This window comes from Talpa europaea (assembly GCF_964194135.1).
Source record: "Talpa europaea genome assembly, chromosome: 2".
Taxonomy (NCBI): Eukaryota; Metazoa; Chordata; class Mammalia; order Eulipotyphla; family Talpidae; genus Talpa; species Talpa europaea.
In genome coordinates this window covers 42632247-42655998 of record NC_140068.1, presented here as the reverse complement: position 1 = coordinate 42655998, position 23752 = coordinate 42632247, and the positions used below count along the sequence as shown (strand labels likewise).

The 23752-nt window shown below is 39.1% G+C and overlaps 1 protein-coding gene across 1 annotated transcript; it reads right to left on the bottom strand.

Annotated features, from left to right (window-relative positions):
- Positions 1 to 1230: 1230 nt before the first annotated feature.
- PPIL6 (peptidylprolyl isomerase like 6) lies at positions 1231 to 23231 on the bottom strand (the record flags this gene model as incomplete). The annotated part of the gene is made up of 7 exons (XM_084256372.1): positions 1231 to 1637; positions 8567 to 8623; positions 13746 to 13893; positions 13992 to 14054; positions 17198 to 17386; positions 20221 to 20316; positions 23211 to 23231. 7 exons carry the CDS (start codon positions 23229 to 23231, stop codon positions 1423 to 1425), a joined length of 789 nt encoding a protein of 262 aa, XP_084112498.1. The 3' UTR covers positions 1231 to 1422.
- Positions 23232 to 23752: the final 521 nt, after the last annotated feature.

Below are 23752 nucleotides of genomic sequence, written 5' to 3'. Positions count from 1 at the left end.
CTACAAATTAATATCAGCCATAAATATCTTAAATAGCACTAACTGTGTCCATTTTGCCATGGATCCCCCATATGAGACTCTTCTAATCTGTTATTTTCATCACCGTCAGAGTGATCTTTTAAAAATACAAATCCAATGTCATCTCCTTGTTTAAAATACTTCAATAATTTCCCATTATCCTATTATGATAAAGACTAAAATCTCTACCATGGCCTGTATGGCTGGCCTCCCTATACCCTTTCAGGGTGATCTGTAGCGTGCTCCCCCCTTGCTCTCTCTGAGGCAGTCCCATGCACCCTTCCTACCACAACTGTCTCCTTTCTTTTTTCTCCCCACTATCCTTTTACCTGGTCACCTTCTGGTTTTCATTAAGATCTCAGCTCTATCACTGCTTCCTCAGGGAAGTTTCCCAGACTTCCTTGGGTGCTTATGTCACATTTCCCTTCTCCTTTACTGAACTTATCAGGGTAAACTTTTCCATGTATTCTACTTTGATGGATTTCTGACTCCCCCATGAGGGCAGGGATCATGCCCAGTGCTCAGGGCCTCGTACAATGCCTGGCACCTAATCAAGGGCACCTAATAAAAGACAGCTCAAAGCCATGCTGGTTTTGACCTCTGTAGACATTCACTGGCCAAAAATTAGAACTGCATTAGTAGAGCTGACTTCTAGCTCTCTCAACTAAAAAAAAGCAGCATGGGCCAGAAACCCCTAAACATAGAACACTCTCTCAATGCTGGACTTGAGGCAGTCACTGAGGGGAAAGAGCAATTTTCATTTCGTGAATCTTTACAGAGACATGGCTAAAGCTGGCATTGAACGTACTCTAGCCATCTTTCTCTGCCCCTGAGCTCCATTTTTGCCATCCCAATCAGAAACCATGATACAGAACAGAGAATCACCTCTGTCCAAAGAGATTGTGAAGTCTGTGCTCCAAATTGCCTTCACAAATATTAATGAGCACCTACTGTATGTACCTGCCCAGTGTGACAGGTGTTAGGGTACAAGGTGAATGAGCCCCAGACCCTGCGTCCGATTGTGTGTAGTATAAAAAGAGAACAAAAAAGCTGTTTGATATGGTAATTAGGGAGGTTTCTAACCTAGGCTTACAACAGGATTTCAGTTGAATAAAGAGAGGCAGAAAAGGAGAAGATAAATAAAAGTCCAAATTCTCTTCTGGGGGTGATAGTTTGGCTGCAGCATAGCTACCATATTGACCCCTCCTAATTTACATCTCTAACCTTTCCCCAGCTGGATGGATGGATACATGGGACTAGATGGCTAGAGAAATTATAAAAGTGCCTAATTTGGTTCTTTGTGTTTTATAGATACAAAGCTTCTTAGAAAATATTTCTTTCTAAATATGTTTTTCTATATTTGCATTAATTTTGCTTTATATCCTATTGTTAACTACCCTTAGACTACATATAATACCCAAATCTTTTGAACCACATTTTTACTTGTATGAATATTACATAGACAAACTTAGAATGCACGTACCCAAAAGCCACATATTTTCTATCTAGATAGGGAGCTGACTGTAGGGTGATGTAGAATTGTGACCCATTGCTGTGAGGACCTTTGTTGACCATTCCTAGAATTCCCCTTTTATTATGAGGAATTGAAAAGTTTTCATCTAGAAAAGAAACAATCAGTAGGTCATTAAAATATTTCTATTATTTCCATTGATTGCAATATGTAAATCACAAATAGAACCCTTGGTATCGAGTGTTCTCAATCACATTTATCAAAACACACTACATTATAAATATCCTATTTTTTTCATATTACTTTCATGCAACTGGACTGTTAAAAAGGTGAGTTGCAGGGCCTCCCCTGGTGGCGCAGCAGTTGAACGCTAGGTCCCACAAAAAAAAAAAAAAAAAAAAGATAAGCTGCAAAGTCTTAGGACTATTTGAGCACTTAGGCTAAAAACAAGTGTGCTATGAAAATGACGTAAAGAAGGATTTTTGCTTAGCAATGAAAGTCAGCAAACTTTCTTGTGCTCCTCTGGCAGTGGTATTTCAAACTACCCAGTGTGGTAATTAAAAACACCTCCTTAGAGACAGCTTTCATGGATAGGACCCTTCCTCTCATCCTATCTTTTACAGACTTCTGCTGTTCTTTAAAAAAAAAAAAAAAAAAAGATTTATTTATTTATATATACAAGAACTGCGGTACAGGTCAGAGGCGTGGGAGGGTGAGAGAATCCACCAGAGACAGAGCGGGGGACAGACCAAAAACACCGCCGAGGGGAGCAGAGGGCTAGACAGGAGAGGTCTGCTGTGCCATGTGGGTAGCTTCCTGGTCGGGGATCGAACTCATGTTGCAGTGGCTGCAGATGGCTTCACAGTGCTGAGACTTAACCCCTTGCACCACCAGGGAGACCCAGATAATAATACTTTTGTATAATTTTTAGTTGCATTATTGGGCATGGAAATTCTTTGAAGCTTTCCTGGCATCCTTAATGCTTTTTATTAATATCCACTTTCATTTATAGATTAAGCAATCTCCCATTTGCAAAAAACATGGATGGACCTAGAGTTTATTATGCTAAGTGAAATGAATCAGATGGAGAAAGATGAACACTATATGATTTCACTCTTGTGGAATATAATAAAACAATCTCTTAGATACAGAAAACAGATTGGTGGTTACCAGAGAGGAGGTGTTGGGGGTGGGAGAAATAATGAAAAGGGTTCAAGTTTTCTAGTGATAGATGGAAATTAGACTTTTGGTGGCGATCATAATGTAGTGTACACAGATTTGAATTACATGCTGTTATTAGAGGGCGAACACACTTTCAACTTACTGCTACCTGAAAATTATATAATGTTATATACCAATATTACCTTGATAAAAACTTATATGAAAAGTGGGCACTTGGATAGGTTATTATTTTAACAAAAGACTAGGAAATCTAGAAGTTAGACAAATGGATTTTAAGTACTGTAGCTATTTGTGAATTAGGGGGACAAGTTAGTATTGAGAAACTGGTCTGCTTAATATAACAAGGATAATACAATTTTTTTTAAATATGCCTTTTTTCTTTTGCATTTCATATAAACGACTTTTTCTCTAGTTGCCCAAGCTATCTAGCCACCAATCATTTGTTGGTGAGGAGGATTAGGGTTATTATCCAACTGCACAAGGAGTAAGAAAGGGTTACTATTCAGCTACTAACTTTCAAAATAGGATTTAGGAAGACAATAAAAAAAAATTGTCATTCAAACAAAGCAAAACAACTTTTTTTTAATTAAAAAATGATTAATCAATTTATAAAACTAAATTACAATTCATCCTTTTAAATTCACTGTGTTAAGCTTAATAAAGGTGAGTTTTGCAGTTGTAATTATTTTTAATAAGCCCTGGATTTTAACTCTTCACCTCATGAAAACAGGGTCCAATGAAAGCAACGTGGAGGAGGAACTGGCTTCCACAAGTGGGTGAAAGAAGGGACCCATGCTTTCAATGTCATGCCAGTCATGCTCTCCCTCTTTCCATCTCTCCTCTTTCCTTCTACAGCATGTCTCCTTTTCACTTGATTGGTTACTGCACTGCCAGACAGAGTAATAAAGGTTTCTCTCAATATGCAGTCTCCCTGAGCATGGAGGACAATCAGATCCCCACAAGAGTCTAATGCCAAAAGGAGGGGTTGTGGCAGAATCATGGGGATATCTAGAGAACCAGCTAAGAGACAGGTCTCCTACAGGACAGGGAGCCTGGATAATATGATAATGGCTGCCAGATGGAGAGGTACAGTGTATTCTCATCAAGGATTAAGGATGCCAGAAAAGCTTCAAAGAATGTCCTTTCCCATCTGCAATGCCTTATTTTGACACCTAACTCAAAAGCTGCTCTGTGCCACTATTCCCAACTCTCCCAGGCGGTTGTTCTTCCCACAGCACTCAGTTCTTCTGTAATAGCAACTGACACAGTGTTTAAACTGTTCGAACATCTGGCCACACAAAAACACTAAAATCCTTGAGGATGGAAATTTGGTATGTCATCGGTGTCTCCTAAGTTCCTGGCATTATGTGAGCAACTAACTAGGAGTTCAATATTTCATGAATAAATGAGTGGTGTTACTTAGATTGTTTTGATGGGGTTCAGAGCAGGATGCACCAAAATATACCATGTTGGCATATTGATAACTTTGAACTAAAGTTACTTAAGAATAGCTGGTGTGGGCCTCCCCATTGGTGCAAGGGGTTAAGTCTCAGCACTACAAAGCTATCATCAGCTACTGCAACATGAGTTCGATCCCCAGGCAGGTAGCTAACTCACATGGCCCATCAGAACTCTCCCATCTTTCCTGCTGCTCCCCTCAACAGTGTATTTCAGTAGATCCAGCTGTTCTGCTCCCCACTCTGTCTCTGGTGAATCCTCTCACCTCCCACACCTCTGGCCTACACCCCAGTGCTTGTATGCATAAAAAAATAAATGCAAATCCTTAAAAAAAAAAAAAAAGAACAGCTGGTGCAAGAACACAGCTATACCTTTGTCCTTGAAAGCAGGAAATGAATTCTCCATGTGAACAAAAACCCTCCCAGAAACAGAAGGGCAGAAGGTGCTCTTATCATCAGAGATAGCAATTTAGGGCCAAGAAATCAGTGTAAACAAACTATTATCAATACTTCTTTATAAAGCTACAAACCCAAATCTTTTTTCCACCTCAATTATTCTTTACTTAAAATGTATAAAAACTAATGCTTTGGTCACTTCTCTGGGTCATGGATCTCTGAGACCCACATACATGTGAAATTAAGTGGTTTTTTTCCTGTTAACCTGCTTTATGTCAATAATAATATTAAGCCGGTGAAAGAAACTAGAAGGGCAAAAAGGGAAATGTCTTTCGTCCCTACAATTTCTTTTGATAAAGCTGTATCTCTATGAATTTAGAAGGAAATTAGCTTTTCCTTTTTCCTTTTCCTTCGGCCATGGGTTCAATGTAATTTTTAAACCCTTTCATTGTATTAAAATGAACAGACTGAAAAAGCCACAGAAACTAATGTAGAGTTATACTGTCACTAGAAGATGACTACCCTTTAACTGCTGCTACCCAAAGCCAAGAAAATTAACTTTGCCAGCCTCCTCTGAAGTCCCTTGTCAAGTCCCCCCTCTGGCCCCAACAGTAACCACTCTCCTCTCTTTTAAATAATCACACACTATTTTCTTACAGTTTTGCCATCCAAGTGTGCATCCCTAGATACCACAGCTTAGTATTTCACATCTAGAAGCCTTGTTATGTCTTTGAAACCTTTTTTATTCTACAGGTTCTATCTCTCTCCCTTTGTTTCCCTTACACTTTATCTGCTAATGAACCTGAGCTATCCAAGTATTAGAGTTTGCTAAATGCACACATAGGGGCAGTTCAACATGTTTCTGTTCTCTGGCCTGTAGGTTCTACTATACTACTTGTGCTGAGGATGCAAATTAGTTTCAACTTGATTGATATATTAGGGAAGAACTGGAATGTAATGAATTTTATCCTTGCTTATGTGAGACTTCCTCTGGAAGAACCCCAGGTGAAAGTACAAGACTGCACCCAGCTGGAGAGGAAGCTGGTCAGGAATACATGACATACCTCAGACCTTGACCAGGTACCTTGGGTCACTGAGTTAGGAGCCATGTTCTCCCAACCTGGTGCCACAACCTGCCTCTGATCCAGAGAATCTTCCTTCCAGCAGTTCAAAATCACCCATCCTCTGCAACTCTCCCATGTCCTTCCACAAACGTCAGGGATTTTCAAGGCAAAGTGCCATATTTATTATAGTATTCATGTGTAATTCATGTCACCATTAATATATGTGAAACATGTTATTGTTCTTATTAGGTCACTATCTTAATTTTTAATGAATCACTGATGAAGCTCTTTATACCTCAGTTTTGCTGTAAGTCCTGTGTTGTGTTTTTTGTTTTTTTGTAGATCCTGTGGTTTTATTACATGACATTGCAAAGTACAAAGGTCTTTAAATTCTGCACATTATAGCAGAACTGGCTGTATTTTCTATAAACTGGCAGCTCAGTCAAAGGCTTATTCAGACTAGGTTCTACCTGTTTAGTGCTGTATTCTCTCAACTGAGGCTCAATGTTTGGTTGTCTCTGTTTTGGGGAAGTTAGCAGGTACCAACGCAGCCAATGCCCAGATCCATTATTTCAGTAGTGATAGCAAAATGATGATATTCTATTATATCCTTACCACTTATTAATTAGAATAGTTTTATAACAAGATCTTTCCCTTTATTTACAAGTTGGTACAATTCATACAGGAAAGGCAAGATAAATGTATTATTCATTCCCATATTTAGCCCAATATTTACCAGTTTTCAAGAAAATGAGTAAGTTTTTTATCAGTCGCCCAAAGGTAAAAATTAGGCCCTATTTTATTATAATATATCATTATGAACTCCTGAATTTCAAATACTTGTTGGGTTTCAACCGATTGTAATTAAAATTACTTCATCTTTGGCCAGTGAGGGTCTTTTAAATTGGTTCCTGGAGTCTCTGATTGACCCTAATACATTTTTAGTAGGGCTTTTGGCTATGGCTGAACAAAGAGCTTCAGGTTCATTTTATAATTTCTAGTCCCAGAACTGGAACCTGACATTTCTCTCAGAATCCCTGACAATTTCTTTTAGTGAGAAATGGCATTTCAAACAACAATCTAAATGCCAAGAAAATGCTTTATTACTAGGTCGGTTGTTGTCTGTAGGCCAACCTAGTGGATGTGTGTGTGTGTGTGTGTGTGTGTGTGTGTGTAGAGAGAGACAGAGAGATGTCTATAAATATATATGACACTTCTGAGTTTTAAATGGTATCTGCAATTCACATTCCAGATTACAGAATATTTACTTATTAGCCTCTATCATATTTCATCTATCCCTCCTTTCATCCACATTGAAATCCTGATTCTCAAGGATACAGAAATGATGACAGATGAACACCCCATAAATTACTTGTGTTTTCATACATTACATATACAACAACCTCAGAAAAACAATATTATAATATCATCACCAGTGTACTTACTGAAAATAATTTTTAAAACTTTTGTATATATTGTACCAATTTTCTTTCATTTTTTTTGATAGACTATGCACATATCACATTCACCCTTTTAATCCTCATTAAATTTTAGTTTTACAAGTCACTCAATGATTTGTGCTCCCACTAGCTCTTATGTCAAGGTCTCTTGCAATTTGGTTTTGGGAAACTCATTCTCTGGTCAATTCCTCAGAGAGGCCTCATGGCAACACCGTCCCTGATGTTTTATATGTTGATAATTCTGGTGCCTTTTATTCAGCCAAATTTGAATTACAAAAGATTCAAATTCAGTTTGGCTGGAGACAAAATCCTTAGCTCACATTTCCTTTGCTTGAACATCATAAATAATTACTCCATTTTCTTCTGGCACATGAATATGAGGATGTCAAAGAGTATGACGGTGATTTACTTTTCTATCCTATATAAATTACTTGTTCTTTTTGCCTAGCTGGCCAGAGAATTTTTTTCTTTTTCTTTAATGTCCAATAATGTTACTAAAATATGTCTTAGTGTTGGTGATTCTGTTTCAATTTTTAATAAGTAATTTCAAACTTTTATATTTTTTTTTACTTGAGGTATAAACATAAAATAAAATGCATATATCTTAGATGATCAGTTTGATGTATCTTGACAATAGTATATAGCTGTGTAGCCAGCACTGAAAATCAAATACAGTAGTCCCTGTTATCTGTGGGGGTACAGGCCAAGATCCCCCCGTGAATGCCTGAAACCACAGAGAATTAAAAAACCATGTATACTGTTTTTTTCCTATAAATACAGACCTATGATAACATTTAATTTATAAATTAGGCACAGTGAGAAATTCATAATAACTAATAAAAAAGAATGACTATAATATTGTAATAAAAATTATGTGAATGTGGGATTGTCACACACTCCCCCAGATGAGCACAAGTGCGTTCCTGTCATCCCACAGTCCAGCTGTAGCTATATCTTTGTTTCAAGGACCAGATAAGATATGGCAGGCCTGGGAAGAGTCTTTTAAAAACTGCAGTTTGCTCCGACTTGAAAAGAGGGAGGAAGGGGTAATTCCAACTAGTCCAGAATCAGAAGGAGAGCACAATGGACTATGGTGGAAGACTATGGGTGCTGTGGTGGTGGGAGAGCTACAAATGACCACACCTGAAGGGAGAAATCCTATACCATCAAAATACTAACAAGGATGTAAAACAATGATACTTTATTTTTAAAAAATTAAATAACAACAACAACAAAAAGATCAATTAGTCAGGAATCAGGAGGAGTGATGGGAACAAAGTATGCATAATTAAGGGGACCTCTCCTGACCAGAAAGGAAAAAAAACTTAAAAACCCTTTTGCTTTACTACCCAGTGTGGCTCTCCCACTTTCTGAGCTTGCCCACTGTTTCTTGCAGTGTTCTATCCTATTGTTTCCTAGTGTTGCTGGCTTCATTCTGGTGCTTTGTGAAATTCTTTTCTCCAGAGACACCAGGGACCCTACAGTGTTGTGGTTTTCAACGAATTTAAAAATACACACCTTCAAATGTTGGTCCATAAATTGACTCTCCACCATCTCCTTTTCCAGCTACAATATCTGGAAGTAGTGATAAATGAACATTAGAATTTTTAGACTAAAAAAGAAAATGCTTTAAATTATGATTCCACTTACAGCAATGACGAGAGTTACACTGCTCATTTTCCGATACCTATATCATGAACAAAATTACTATAATGATTTCACTTGTATTTTACAAGTACTTTTACACTCAGGATCTCATTTTTCCTTCATAATAACTCTCTAAAGTAGGTTAAATTATAATGCAAAACCTTAAAATGATGATGTTTTAAATTATAATTGTGGTCATGACTTAAAGTATGTTCATATAAATTTTGCTTATGTCACCAGTTATTCCTTAATTCATCTTGCTTTTCAGAAAAAAATGGAAATACTAAACCAATAAAATGAAATAGAAACAGGAAGCTGTTTTTGGAACAAGAATAAAGGTAGATGTCTAAAAAGAATTAATGTTCACATTTTCACTCATTGGAATACTACAGTGACAACTCATTTATATACATTTTAGGAATGAAGTTTTCTTTAATATAAGGTTTAATATAATAAGGTTATATAAGTTTTCAGGAATGAAACATACAGGTTTGACAATTGAATATATTACAAAATGATCGTCACAGAATGTCTAGGTAATATCACCAAACATAGTTAACAAAATGTTTTTTCTTATGATGAAAATGTGAGGTTCTTTTTAAAAGGCATTTATATGACCTATTTTGCATTACATGCATATTTTGGTTTAGGCAATGTTCCTACTATAAAAATCATCCATGCACATGTTATCTTTTATCTACCACAGCTAAAAGGGAAGCAAAGATAGCTTCAGTGAAAACAGAGGTTCTGAGATCTGTCTTCTTTACCTCCAGGCTCCCCATTAGTAACTAGTCCACTTTTCTTGAATTCAGTTTGCAATAAATAACTGTTGAAGGATTGTGCCTTGTTAACAGTATGATGATTTACCTATAATAAAAGTTCTGTGTTGTTTTAAAGAAATCTGATGCAATAACAAGTCCATGGACAGAATTTATGCAAGACAGGGCATGTGGCATATAAATCATACCACTCATAAAGCTGGTTCTGACATTAATTGATAAGCCCAACCAGCTGTAAATCTCCAACCCTGCTCTTCCTGATACTCCACCCACAGTTTTCAGGAACTTCCTGTTTCGCTGAAGACTAATTTCAGGAATGGAGAAGGTGAAGTTCCCTGGCTCCAATTTCTTTAGTTTCCAGAGTTGCCTTGGCTCAGACAAATCTGTCCTGGTGGTTCCCCACTCCTACCAACCTACTTAAATACTAGTAATATTCCTTTGCCCTGTCTCTCCAACATCCACCATTTAGCTTGGCCTCCTCTTCAGATCTCCCAGGTGAATATTTTCTAATGACACCATTTCAACCAGTTTTTAATTTTTTGGCTATCCCCCACCCCCTAGTATTCAGCCTTGCCTTGTATTTTGATATTATTTCTATACTTCTGGTGACAAATTCAGCAATGCAGAACAGTAGTTAAAATTAAACTTTGAAGTCAAATGATTTTGATTTAAATCTTGTTTTTAATTACCTTTTCCAAGCCTGCTTCCTCAGCTGGGTAGAGAGGAAAAATGGCAAGTGCCTCCCAGAGAGCACAGAGGATTAAATGCAATCATGCAGGCATAACAGAGTGCAGTACCTGGCAGGACACCAGCTTGCTCATTAGCACTCATCATCCTTGTGCAGCAACACTGCTTATAGAATCACTATCATCATCTTCACTACCAGTGTGCTCAATATGATGATGGTGACAATGGTGGTGACAAAATATATTAAATATCTCAAGAAACTCCTGAAGATGGTAGGCTGAGCAGGGGCCACAGAGAAAGAATCTTACAAAAGTCACTTAAAGACTTGGTATCTTCTTTAACTTTGTATTTTAGGAAAGAAGAGCATGTATGTTTCCTACTTAACTATCTGTTTATTCACTCTTTCAGCAGATATTCTTTAAGCACCTCCTAGATGCCAAGCACTATCCTCAAACGTGGGGATGTAACAGTGAACAAAATATCAATAGATAAAACTCTCTGCCCTAAGGAACTTATATTCCAATGAAAAGAAACAGAAAATAAACTAACTAACTAGGAAATACATAACAGTATGTTCACAGATGAAAAGTACTTTGAAAAAAATTAAGCAGAGTAAGAAGCTAGGGTAGGGGGTGAGGGGAGGCATGAGGAGAGAAGGTGACAATAGTGCTCTTGCTGAGATGAGTACTACGAAAAATAAGATGAGGCAGTGAAATAAGGCAGTGACTAGAAATAGCTGGGCAGAATATGTCTCAGGCAAAAGAAACAACAAAGATCTATAGGCACATAGATGCTTGATGTGCTCAAGGACAGAAAAGGCCAAGATCTATAGGCACATAGATGCTTGATATGCTCAAGGACAGAAAAGGCCAATGTGTGGAGCAGAGTGAGCGAGTGGGGGAGGTCAGAAAATGAGATTGGGTCGGGGAGGTGTGTAGATTATGTAGGCCTATTGGTCACAAAGGGCAAACAACATAAGTCCCTGGATGCACCTAAGGCATAGTACAAAACCAAACTTTAGCTCTTGTTTTTCAAAATTCTCCACAAAGCCCTGGGAGAATCGTCCATCTGTAGGGAAAAGAACGCTTACAGAGCTTGGCACTTTCACTATACAATGTTATTGAATCCTTAACACATCCTATGATAAAATTATTCCTATTTTATGATTAAGAAACTGATTCAGAAATGCCAAGTGCCTTACCCAGGGTGATACAATTTCTATGTTATCAGTTTGGATTTAGTTTGGATTTAGTAATCAGAATTTTCCCCAGACTGTCCTTAACATTATTACCTCAATGTTTGGAAACAGGACTCAAGATCTGTACACTTTAAATTGGGAAAGTTCAATTTAAATAAATAAAACCTACTTTTCCCAAATCTTGATTTTGGTATGGGAGATATGTAGCTCTAACCAAAAACTAAAACCAAAATCAAACCAAACAAAAAGCAACATAGCACCTGAGAATCTAGCACATAATATACAACACTAGATTCTGAAATTGGTCCCCATGAGAACTGTTTTACACTACCAAAAATTTGAAAACAACCCAAATGTTCACCAATGAGCAATTAAATTGGTATAACACTATGATGAAAAACTAGGCAGACCCTAAATATTTATATGTTTATGTTTGCAGACATAGGAAGAGAAATGCCATATATATTAAGTGGACAAGGAGGTTAGACAACAAGCAATAGTGATATGATCTCATTTTGTACAAACTGAGGGGAAAGCAGTTTATTTACAAACAAGCTAGGCTTTTTCTCCTCATCAGCCTCAGAACATTCCAGATTATAGAAAGATAATGAAATATTAATTTAAGGCTCTGTGTATGTTCTCGAGTTCAAGCAAATCTCCTAAGCCAATTATTTTTAAATTGCTGCCTGATTGCTCCCTATGAGATATCATACAAAGGCCTTCAAAATTTAATTTGGTGCCATTAATCAGGCGCCAGTTTGTGTAAAGTCAAAGGATTAACCTGAAAACAAAGCAAATGTGACCATCAAAATGCGTTGGCTTTTAGTTTTCAGTTCTAATGCTATAATTACCTTTGATGAGAAATAAGTTGTTTCCATTTATTTAATTTCTTAATAGCACCCTATCTTCTAGGTACTCTTATTTTTTTTTTTTAATTTTCTAGAGGCATGTCTTATTTATTTATTTATTTATTATTTGTTTGTTTGTTTGGTTTATACATGCACTGGGTACAGTCAGAAGCGCGGGAGGGTGAGATAATTCACCAGAGCCAAAGCGGGGAGCAGAGCAGGCAGAAGGACCGAAGTGCACTGCTGAGGGGAGCAGCGGGCGGCAGGAGAGGTCTGCTCACCATAGGTCTGCTCACCATAGGTCTGCTCGCCATGTGGGACCCTCCTCCGGTGGCCGGGGAGCAGCCGGGGAGCAGCCGGGGAGCAGCCGGGGAGCAGCCGGGGAGCAGCCGGGGAGCAGCCGGGGAGCAGCCGGGGATCGAACCGGCTGCAGAGGTTGCAGGCAGCTTCGCAACCCAGCGCTCAACCGCTGCGCCACCGGGGAGGCCCTCTTCTAGGTACTCTTATTTAAGTACTTGAAATTACATTTTGATTTTAAAAATACTATCCTACTTCTTTTTTCAGAGTTGAAATGCTTTCTTTCTTTCTTTTTTTTAAGGATTTATTTATTCATGCATACAAGAACCAGGGTACAGGCCAGATGCACAGGTGGGTGAGAGGATTCACCAGAGACAGAGCAGGGAACAGAACAGGCAGACTGACTGAAATACACTGCTGAGGGGAGCAGCAGGTGAGACAGGAGAGGTCTGCTGCACCATGTGGGTTTCTCCCTGGCCAGCCGGGAATCGAATCCACGCTGCAGAGGTTGTGGACAGCTTCACAGCGCTGCGCTCAACCCGCTGCACCACCAGGGGAGGCCCAGAAATGCTTTATTTCTTTTTAAATAACTTCTCAAGTATAGTTTGAATAATGCTTCTTTCTCATGATTCAGTTCCTGGTATACAGCAAGCATCTTTTCTATGCCTTGGACAATTGTTATATGCCTTTCTAACGTGGGATTGATTTCCAACATTTTATCCTTTTCAGTTTGAATGTTGTAAAATATTCCTAAGACTCTTTTAATATGAAGTTTTTTGTTGGCATCACTTCCTCTGGTACATTTTCATCACAACCACCTTCCTCATTTACGTTGATAAATTCTTGTTCACTAAGTTTCTCTGACTGCAGAACTAGACTTTCCTGAATCATGACAGTGTTAACACTCCCATGGTCAGATATTTCTTCTCCATTTCTTTGGAATGGGTGTAAATTTCATAACAGCATCTTTATTTTAACTATCGCTCTCCTATTTTTTTACATCACTTTTTAATTTGGAATATTCCTGGTAACATACTTTAAATTTGCTTATTTTAATAATTATGGAAATTTTTAAGAGTGTGAATATATTAATTCAGTATTTGATCATATATAAAACACTATTTAAATATATATTAGGTATTTATATATTCAATTTTATATGCATTTCACAAAGGTAGACAGAATTTTGGATACTCTGATTTTATGTTGCAATTGAGTTGTATTTAAGATTTTAAACTCACCTCCTCCTTGTATCCAACCATTCTGTACTATTCGATGAAAAATTGAACCTGTGTAGTGTAATCTGATGCCACTTTTAGAAAACCCTGCTTTTCCGGTGCACAAAAACTGAAAATTTCTACATGTTTTGGGACATGCATCACGAAATAGCTACAAAATAAAGATAAAAGGTTTTGATATTTAATATTTCTACATTTACAGATTCCCACTCCTCCCACTTGTTAAAAAGTAATAACAAACACTCTTACCTCAAAAATCAATCTTCCCACTGGGTAATAATCAATAGAAACGTCCATGAACACAAAATCATGCTATTAAAATTAAGAAAAAAAGATAAGGAAGGTCAATGTCTTGGAAGAAAGTTTAATAAATGACCCAAAGTAGAAGAGGACATTTTCTGTTTTAAGCTTTTAACATTAGATATGACAACAGCAAAATTAAAAAGATGACTGGGAAAAAAAGTTTCATTTTATATCAAATCTTTACAATCAAAGTAACACACTTTATAAGACCTTTTGATAGTGAAGCTTTGAATAACATTAACCTATCATGTAATACTGAGAATACACCACCTAGATCCAAATACATCACAAACTAGGTGTGCTAAGAAACACCAGTTGTTGGTCCCTTTGGGAAAAGAAGCAGATTGAGATTTCTTTCCTGAGTAATTTTGGGAAAAGATCTAGCTAGTCTTTGGTTAGAGGTTCTAGATTTCCAGATGGTATAGCTAACCACAGCTAGGCAATACCCTGTCTGAGTAGGAAAATAAGTCCACAATATCCAGGAGTAAGGAAGATAGGATGCTGTACTTTTGAGTTATTTCAATCATATCTTCACATTCTCAGATGCCCCCTGCTCTTGTTTTTAATTGACACCCTTTCTGATAGAGTCAACTAGCACTTGTGAGACCTTGCTAGCCCTACAGAGAGACATCCAAAATGAAAACACTAGTCTCTACCAGAATAACATTCATCTAGGGGCCAGAGATCTAATGGAATGCAGCTGTCTTAGGTACCATTCTCATACATAAAAATGCTGTCTTACTTAGCAAGATACATCACTTGCCCTGCACTATTTCTCAAGAATCTAGGAAATAGGGCCTCCCTGGTGGCCTAGGGGTTAAGTCTCAGTGCTATCACTGCCTGAGTTCCAGCCCAGCCAGGGAGCTAACCCACATGGTCCGGCAGAACTCTCCTGCTTTGCCTGCTGCTCCCCTCAGCAGTGTATTTCAATAAATCTGCCTGTTCTGCTCCCTGCTCTGTCTCTGATGAATCCTCTCACCCCCCACACCTCTGGCCCACACCCCAGCTCTTATATGAGAAAAAAAAAAAAGAATCTGGGAAACATAAACTAAACCACTTTTACATATAGTACCACCATCATTTTGTCACTCTAGTCTTTTTTTTTTTTAATTAAAAGGCTGAAATAATATTGTGCTATATGGCATCCAGGAAGGTAGTATTACATCTATATAATTATATTTAAATTTTGCCTCTCAGCTTCTGTATCACAAGTTCTCAATTATAAGAGAATATTATAACTTCGGAATGAGAGGTATAATATAAATTTTACAGCTTAGGAAGAAAAAGAAGATATACTGGAAATCATGATTGATGTCTGCAATAAGTCCATTAAGCTTCCCCTTGTAACAACATATTGTTTTCATGCCATTGTCAAGAGTAGATAATTCTGAAAATTCCAATGAAACGAGAGCAAATGAATGCAACACAAGGTTACACAAACAAAATTGTCTAGCAGGTCACTCCAAACCAGAAGCAAACAAGTTCCTAGGTTTTATCAGCAAGAAAAATCTAGCCTCTGCATGAAAAAATTTAAGGATTTTCTTTGGAATCTAGTTCCTCTCTCTTGACTGCCCCTAATTAGTTCAGTCTGTCATTATCTCCAGTCCATGCTGCTATAGCACCTTTTTAAATGGTTACCCTGCCCCTGCCACCAGGCTTTCCTCACTCCAGCCTGTTTCTGCACAGCCCTAAGTGTTAAAAAGAAAAAGCAAAGAGGATTATGCCACACTCTATGAAAGTTCTGCTGGCTTGACTTTCCTTCTGGCTAAAATCTAACTCCTTGGTTCAGAATGTACAGTCAGATCAACTTTTCTTTAGTGGATCTGCTTTTTCCCCTGCTGATTAACATTTGAACACCTTTTCTATTTGGGAACTCCCCACAGGGTCCATCACTGCCTATAGAACCTAAAGGCCTGATACTCCCTCTCCCTCCTCTGTGAGAACCAGGTTGTGGGAAATGACAGGGGCCTCATTACTCAGCAACTCTGGCCTGGATCTCCAGGGGGTGATGCAATGAGACAGAAGGAGAGCTGAGAAGCTATTCTGGGTGAATACAGCAACATGGCAGTGTCCTGGCTGCGAGTTCGCACACAGTGACTCTTGCCATGTTTTCCTGCTGACAGAACTCCCTTGGTTCCCACTTTATTTTCCAAAGCTGGTTCTCAAGTCTCCCTGTCAGTTGTGAGGTTTTCATGTTAATCACAGTAGTTTGATATTGACTGCTACTCTTGTTTTCCCAGCTTGTTTCCCACTAATTCTGGCCTTCATGGTTGTCTCCTGCCATTCCCAGAGCACAAATGTACTTTCTAGGACCCCACCCCTTTGGAAATTAACTAATATGAACCCCAAAGACTTACCTACACCCAGAATTCAGAGAATTTTCCAAGTGCATTTGCCCTCATTCACTTGGCACCTACTATGTTTCAGATTCTGTTTAAGGGAGTGGTTCAACATGGGCCAAGGAGAGAGGTCTTTGCCTTTGCACACCTCAGCTCCTAGCACTGGGTCTTTCTGTGGGCACAGGCATCGTGGGCATGAAATGATTTCAGGATATGGTAGTTGTTGTTACATCAAAGGTTCTGAGCATAATCACAAAGCACTTTTATATCTATTGCCTCTCTACCCTGATGTCTGTCTGTCTCTCTCTCTGGGCTTCAGGCTTCCTGACTATCCTCTGCCACTGGAAATCTCCCAGTACTATAGCTTGTCTACTCCTGCTTTTGTAAAGAAGGCATCATGCTTTTAATGTCTCCTTTATGCTCATAATTTCCATTCTCTTAGGGTAGTAGCACTCATTTAAGTGCTAGAAAGTATTAATTAAAACACTTCACTAAAGATGAGAAAATGACAGGTTTGACGTTTTGCGGGGGTGGGGTGGGGTCTTTATAGTTTAAGGCAGATAGCAATCTATAAATATCTCCATGGGGAGCAAAGTGATTGAACAGGGATGTTCTCTTTCTGTAGAGATATGCTGACTTTACTCACCACTGAGCTGAACCTACCACAAAACAATCCTTTGCAACTAGATCATAAGGTCATTGAAAACTGAAAACTTAGTCTCCTACTATTTTATGGTCCCTTTTGTCAGGATATCCATAATTAATGCTGAATCAATGTAAAAGATTAAGAATTTAAAAATCAATATAACTTGCCTTGGTGTCTTTTAAGAATTTAATAGAATAATCCTCAGTAAGTGCCTCGTAAAGTGCAGGGGGTTTAAAATCAACTATATCCCATATCTTGTGGGCCCATTTCTGAAGATCAAGTTCATCACCGAGGAGTTGATCATTAACAAAACACATCACAAAGGAAGAATATACCCAAGTTTCATTCCTGAGTTCCTATAAAGGAAATGTAAACGCACACACATAAATGTGATGAGAAAAAGAAAAACTTGCTTAATCCACAAAGACTCTAAACTCTGGGACTGAATCTTTAAAAAACACATTGTCATTTTTCAGAACGTTGTTCTCAGAAAGAATTTAAGGACATTCTTAAGAATCTAACATCACTAGGGGCCGCCTAGTGATATGATATAATGGTAGATAACAGATGGCACCTGTGTGTATAGCATACTTGTTATACTAACTTGACAACAAGATGCAGTCCCTGGCTTCATTTTTGAAGCACATTTTACTGTGGTATGCTGGATGAGGTTAGGAGTTTTGTGTAATTAGTAGTCCCCTCTTTTTCTGTGGGGGGATACTTTGCAAGACCTCCTATGGATGCCGGAAATAGCAAAGAGCACTGAGTCCTATGTATACTATGTTTTTTCCTTTATTTACATGTACCTATAATAAAGCTTAATGTAAAAATGAGGCACAGTAAGAGATTAACAATAATTAATAATAAACTAGAATAATAATATACTTTAATTAAAATTGTGTGGATGTGGTTTCTATCTTTCTCTTTCTCAACATATCTTCTTGTATATATTTTTCTTGGACCACATGTTAACTGAAACTAGTAAGCAATACCACAGATAAGGGGAAGCTGTTGCGCACAGCTGTCAGTACCAAAGACTGGAAGAATGCCTTTTTGACAGAAGGTAGTCAGGATGAGAAAATGTTTCCTGAGAGCCAACAGGGATTTCCTGGGCATAGTAAGTGAGGAAGATAAGTCATCTCTATCAATACTTTTAAGTTCTAAGCTACTCAAAATAAAGAGATTAGTGTTTTCATTCATATAGTAGTGATGGTGACCCTTCTAAATTCCAGTGTGTGGTCACCAAATTATGTCCCCCTTTAAAAAATAATTATTTATGTATGCATATAAGAACTGGGGTATAAGCCGAGGTGTCGGGGGTGAGAAGATTCACCAGAGACAGAGTAGGAAACAGAAAAGGTGGATTGACTGAAATATACTGCTGAGGAGAGCAGCGGGCAAGATTGGAGGGGTCTGCTATGCCACGTGGGTCACCTCCATGGCCAGGGATTAAACTTGCCTTGCACTGGCTGCAGATAGCTTCATAGTGCTGCGTCTAAACCCCTTGCACCACCAAAGAGGCCCTAAACTATGTCCCCTTTAAGATCAGTAACCCAGAATGAAAAGGGCAGGAAATTATGGATTAGAATCCACATCAACCTTTCTTTAAGGATCAGTGGGAATATGTACAAAATACAAAACATGAGATCACGGTTGTCCTGTTGATGGAGCGCACAACACTGGTAGGCAGTATGGTAGTTTATGATCGAAATTAAGAAAAACATTGTTTTATGCTAAGGTGAATAACTGTCCCGGTTTGCCTAGCTTTTGCATTGAAATTTCTACCTTCCAGCAAATCTTAGTCCCAGGCAAACCAGGACCACTGGTTACCCTTCTTGTTGTAAGGACTAGTTCATTTATACAAAAAATTATTATAATAATATCTGGTATTTAGTAATCACCTTGTGTAAGTGTCTACTATGGCTTCATTTGAATTTCAGTGCAAAAATTGGATAGAAGACTTAACAAACAATGCTCTTGGCTCAGTTTTGCACTGTTTACATCTGCATTTTATGCAGAGGTATTATAAAATAACACAATCTACATCTACATGATAACCACCGGATCACAGGATATCCTGTGTAACTGAGCACAGAACAATTGAAACTGCTCTGGTGGGGAAAAGGGTTTTCACCAGCCAATGGGGAGAAGGGGCAGGGCAGGGAAGCCAGGACTGAGACTCTCCACAAAGACTGGGTCAGGGTAACAAGTAGGAGGCATGCCCCAGTCTAACCTTCCCCCAAAACCAGTTATCCGTGAGCGAAATGTCACTTTAGAATCCTCACATCACTTGCTACAAGCAGCACTACCAACAATAGGGCTGGCACCCAAGAGGAAATATATATGCCATCCCTGGACAAGTTCTGCTAGCCCAAGGGTCTGCATTTGCTGCAAGCGTACTGTTGGGGACAGTACACAAAAAAGAAAGTGTCAACCAGGACAAGGTTGCCCTGTAGGAACATGGTGGCTGTCATAAGAGCTCCCCTAGATAACAACTCCATACAAGTCCTTCTTTATCTGTGCTGTATACCAACCACTAAAACCTTCCAGAGGGAGGCCTCCCTCGTGGCCTAGGGGTTAAGTCTCAGCGTTATCACTGTAACTGCAACTGCCTGAGTTCGATCCCCTGGCAGGGAGCTAACCTACATGGTGCAGCAGACCTCTCCTGTCTTGCCCACTGCTTCCCTCAGCAGTGTATTTCAGTAGATCCACCTGTTCTGCTCCCCACTCTGTCTCTGGGAAATCTTCTCTCATGCATTCACATAGCCACACCTCTGGCCTGCACCCCAGTTCTTCTATGAAAATATAGATAAATAAAATCTGTAAAATAAATAAATAAATAAAACCTTCTAGAGCAAGGGCAAGAAAAGTGGCAGGATATAGTGACCTGAGTGTCAGGGGGTCACAGGAAGTATGAATGATATGCAAGGAAAGAAGAGTAACATTAGCAGGGATAAGTAGTAACACTGAGAATTTAAAACTTACCTTATCACACAACTTCCAAAAGGAAATCTTGAAAATGATTTACTTTTTCTTAAAATCAGTCTGGTAAAATGATTGAAATAATTTAAGAGTATAACATACAGAAAATGTAATTGCATTAAAATTACTGGTTCAGTTTTTCCAAAATGAGGCATAGATAATAAAGCATAATTTTGTCCATATCTCCCACATCCCAAACATCTTTTACCCTTTTCCTCTCCTGTAGATACTGATGCCATGCAAATTCTTGAAGAGGAACTACTATAGGATCTTGAAATTTGGATGGATATTTAATCTTCATAGTCTAGGTTTCAAAACAGAATAATTATTTTAGATACGTTCTCTTAAAGTAATAATCATTTCCCCCAAGTTTTACAGGGTCTGGAAGAAGTTTTACATAATGCACACCCAGGCTACAGTTTGGCTTAGATGCCCCTTGCCTGTTCCCAGAGGCCCCTGTGCTCCCCAGACCACACTTGGCTGTGACTTATTTGTCTCTCACCTGTAGAGTATAAACTCCTTGAGGGCAAAGACTACGTCTTACTTTTCCTATATTCCCACTGGCCTCAACATCTGGCACACAGTGGACCATCCACATATAGCAACTGAATAAACAAATGAACAAATAAATGAGTTTATGCCAATTGTTTTGTGAGCTCCCATCTTCATTTAGGACGATTTCTGCCCCCATAAACTCTTATTAAACCTCAGTGCACCTTTAGACACTTTCAACTAAAATAGCTAAGTGTTTATTGCTTTACTTTACTGATACATGGAAGATGACCAAATGGACATTTTTGTAGTTGTTTACACATATGTTAAGATTTACACATATGTTAAGATTTACACATATGTTAAGATTTACACATATGTTAAGATTTATATGTGTATAAGTTTACACATATGTTAAGATTTACACTGTTTTGGTGTAACATATATTGTATTATTTTGACTGTGTGAATCAGAGAAAATTTTTAGCTGGTTAACAATCCTGTCCAAAAAAACCCTTTGATATCTGATATGTTACATTTTGCCTCCTCCTAAAGCAAGAGAAGTTAATAACAATTAGGCTTCACTTTTTTGATTGGGTGTGTGAAATAGATGGGCCAACAGGGAAAAGTGACAGCTGGCCTCTCCAGCTGGCACCTTCTCCTCCAAGGACTGTGCTCATAGGTCCTGTTGTGGTCCAAAAGAGGACACTGGACTGGCATGCTTCATCAGGAGTGTGTATTTCAAGAGGGGAAAATGTGTGATCAGGCTGGTAGAAGAGGCAAAAGCAATAGGACCATTCCCTAAATTCTTAGACCACTGTACACAACCAACAAATGATGTGTTCTTTTCCTCAGTTCCAGCATCTATGCTCAGTGTGAGGCAATCTTGCAGGATGATTGCTATTGCTGAGCTATAGCCCAATAATTTTCAAATTAAGCACACTTAATTATACTTCTTTCATAATTGAGTGTTCAGAGAATGGACTACATCCCAATTAGAGTACGTATACCATACTGACTCTTTACAAATCTAAATCTTTATCAGTTAGTAAGGCATCTGGATTGCTTACAAATCATCCCATTGGGAATATATTCAAGAAACCTTTAAGATACAGCTAATTAAACTGACATTGATAAATTTTTATCTCAAATAGAGCTATCGTGGCATAAGTATAAGAAAGAGAAACTTAATGCTATTAATATAATAAAGATATAATTTTCTTGACTTTGTATCCTCTACCAAAGGGGTAGGCAAACTGTGGTCAAATCTGCAGCACTGCCTATATTTTAAGACTTAAAGGCTAAGAATAATTTTTAGATTTTTAAATGGTTAAAAAAAGGAATCATATTTCATGGCATGTGAAATTATATGCAAGTCAGATTTCAGCATCCATAATAATATTTTATTCATATGCATACTGCCTATGACTGCTCTCACACAACAAGAAGAGAGTTGAGTAGTTATATCTGAGAGCCTATGGACCAGAAAGTCCAGTGATTTATTATCTGGACTTTACAGGAAAAAAAAATTTGCCAAAACATCAATAGGTTGTGGTGGTAGGCACAGAAAACATGTGCCTTCAGGAAAGAAGTTAAGACAAAATAAGGGAAAAGAATTCTTTCATATTCTCTCAATACATCTTGGACCATAAAACTTTACTAATCCCATCAATACAACTATTACAGCCCATAAGTTCTACTTGCTTTGATAATTCATGTATGGTTTTCACAGACTTCTGAACACTTGTTCTCTTCATCTTAATGTAAACTTTACCTAGAACCCACAAATTAGTTTTATTTCCTGATTTGATATAATTACACTTTTCTTGAATTCTTCAGACTTGGAGCAGGTTAACAAAGCAGGAATTTCTAAAGATTTTTTTCTATGCAGTAACATTTTGTGGCAAGTATCCAGCTGGGTACTTTGGGGCAGACAAACATGAACAAGGCAAGATACTGGAGTCTGGTGAGGTTTGAAGGAAGGAAGGTTGGGAAGATCTTACAATAGCGTTTCTAGAGCCCCAAAAACATAATGAATTCTACATTTCAATAGTATGTACATTTGTACATTTCTCCTGCATGGTTACAGGTGTGTTGCAGCAATAGTGACCTGATGAAATTCTTCCAGGTAAAGTGTTTTCCCTTTTATTTTGTTCTACGTGTTTACAAAGAAATACTGGGGTTTCCCAAAGCATTGGTGGGTCATATTAAGAAATCCCTTAAGCACCTAATTTGATCGGAATGCAGTCACTGTTACAAATTTATTTAAAAATCTTAAAAACTCTTCTTCACTTGGGAGTGTGTGAAAATTACCCGGTGAAATGGTAACAAACTTTTTATAATACCTTTCCCTTTTTAAGAAATACTTTAATAATCTTGGTAATACTGTGCTATGGTAATATTTTGAACAATTTTTGCATGAATTGAAAAATCCAAAAATTAATGTGCAATAAAAGAGGTGACGAGGAATTACCTTTATTCCCACTCAGGTTCTGTATTCTTCCTTGGCTTGAATTTGCCTTTCAAGGCCACCTTTCTGGAAGAGGAGCGCCTGCCCTGCCCTGGACCTGGCCCCCACATGCACCCATCATTCGAGCCCGCCCAGCCTGGACGTGTCCCTCCCTCAGGACACGCCAACCCTCACCACTAGGAGGCGCCTGACGGGACGTGGAAGGGTTGTTCACACTCCTGGTTTCAACGCCGTTACCTCAGCTGTGTTCTTCGCCATCTGAAAGCTAGAGCTTTTGAAGAGTCCCACTACCTTCACCTGCAGCGGCTTCTCGGGCGGCGACGTGGAGCGGCACGCGGCGGACCCCTGCCCGCCGGGCTGCAAGCTGGCCATGGCCGCGCTCCCCGGCTACTCGGGGCACAAACACTGTGCGTCGCCAGGGTTACCGCGCGGCCCCGCCCCGGCGCTCGCCGGGAGGAGCGAGGCGAGGGGCGGGCGGCCCGTCTTCCCTCAACTCTGCGCCTGTTGCTGCCAACCCGGGCGAGAAAACGCGGGAGGGCGCGCGGGCCGGGGGTGAGCTCTGGGGAAAAGGAACGGGGAGCCCCGAGTGCCCTAGCCCGGCTCCTCGCCCTCCCGGGCCCCCTTGGGGGACCCCCCCCCAGCCCCTCCGGACTCCCCGCGTGCGGCCCTCGCCGCCCGCCCGCGCCCGGACTGCGCCGCCGCTCGCCTTTCGGGGCTGGAGGGCGGCCAGTCTGGGGCGAGCCGCCCGTTGCCGGGGGTGACGAGGAAGTGCGCCCCGG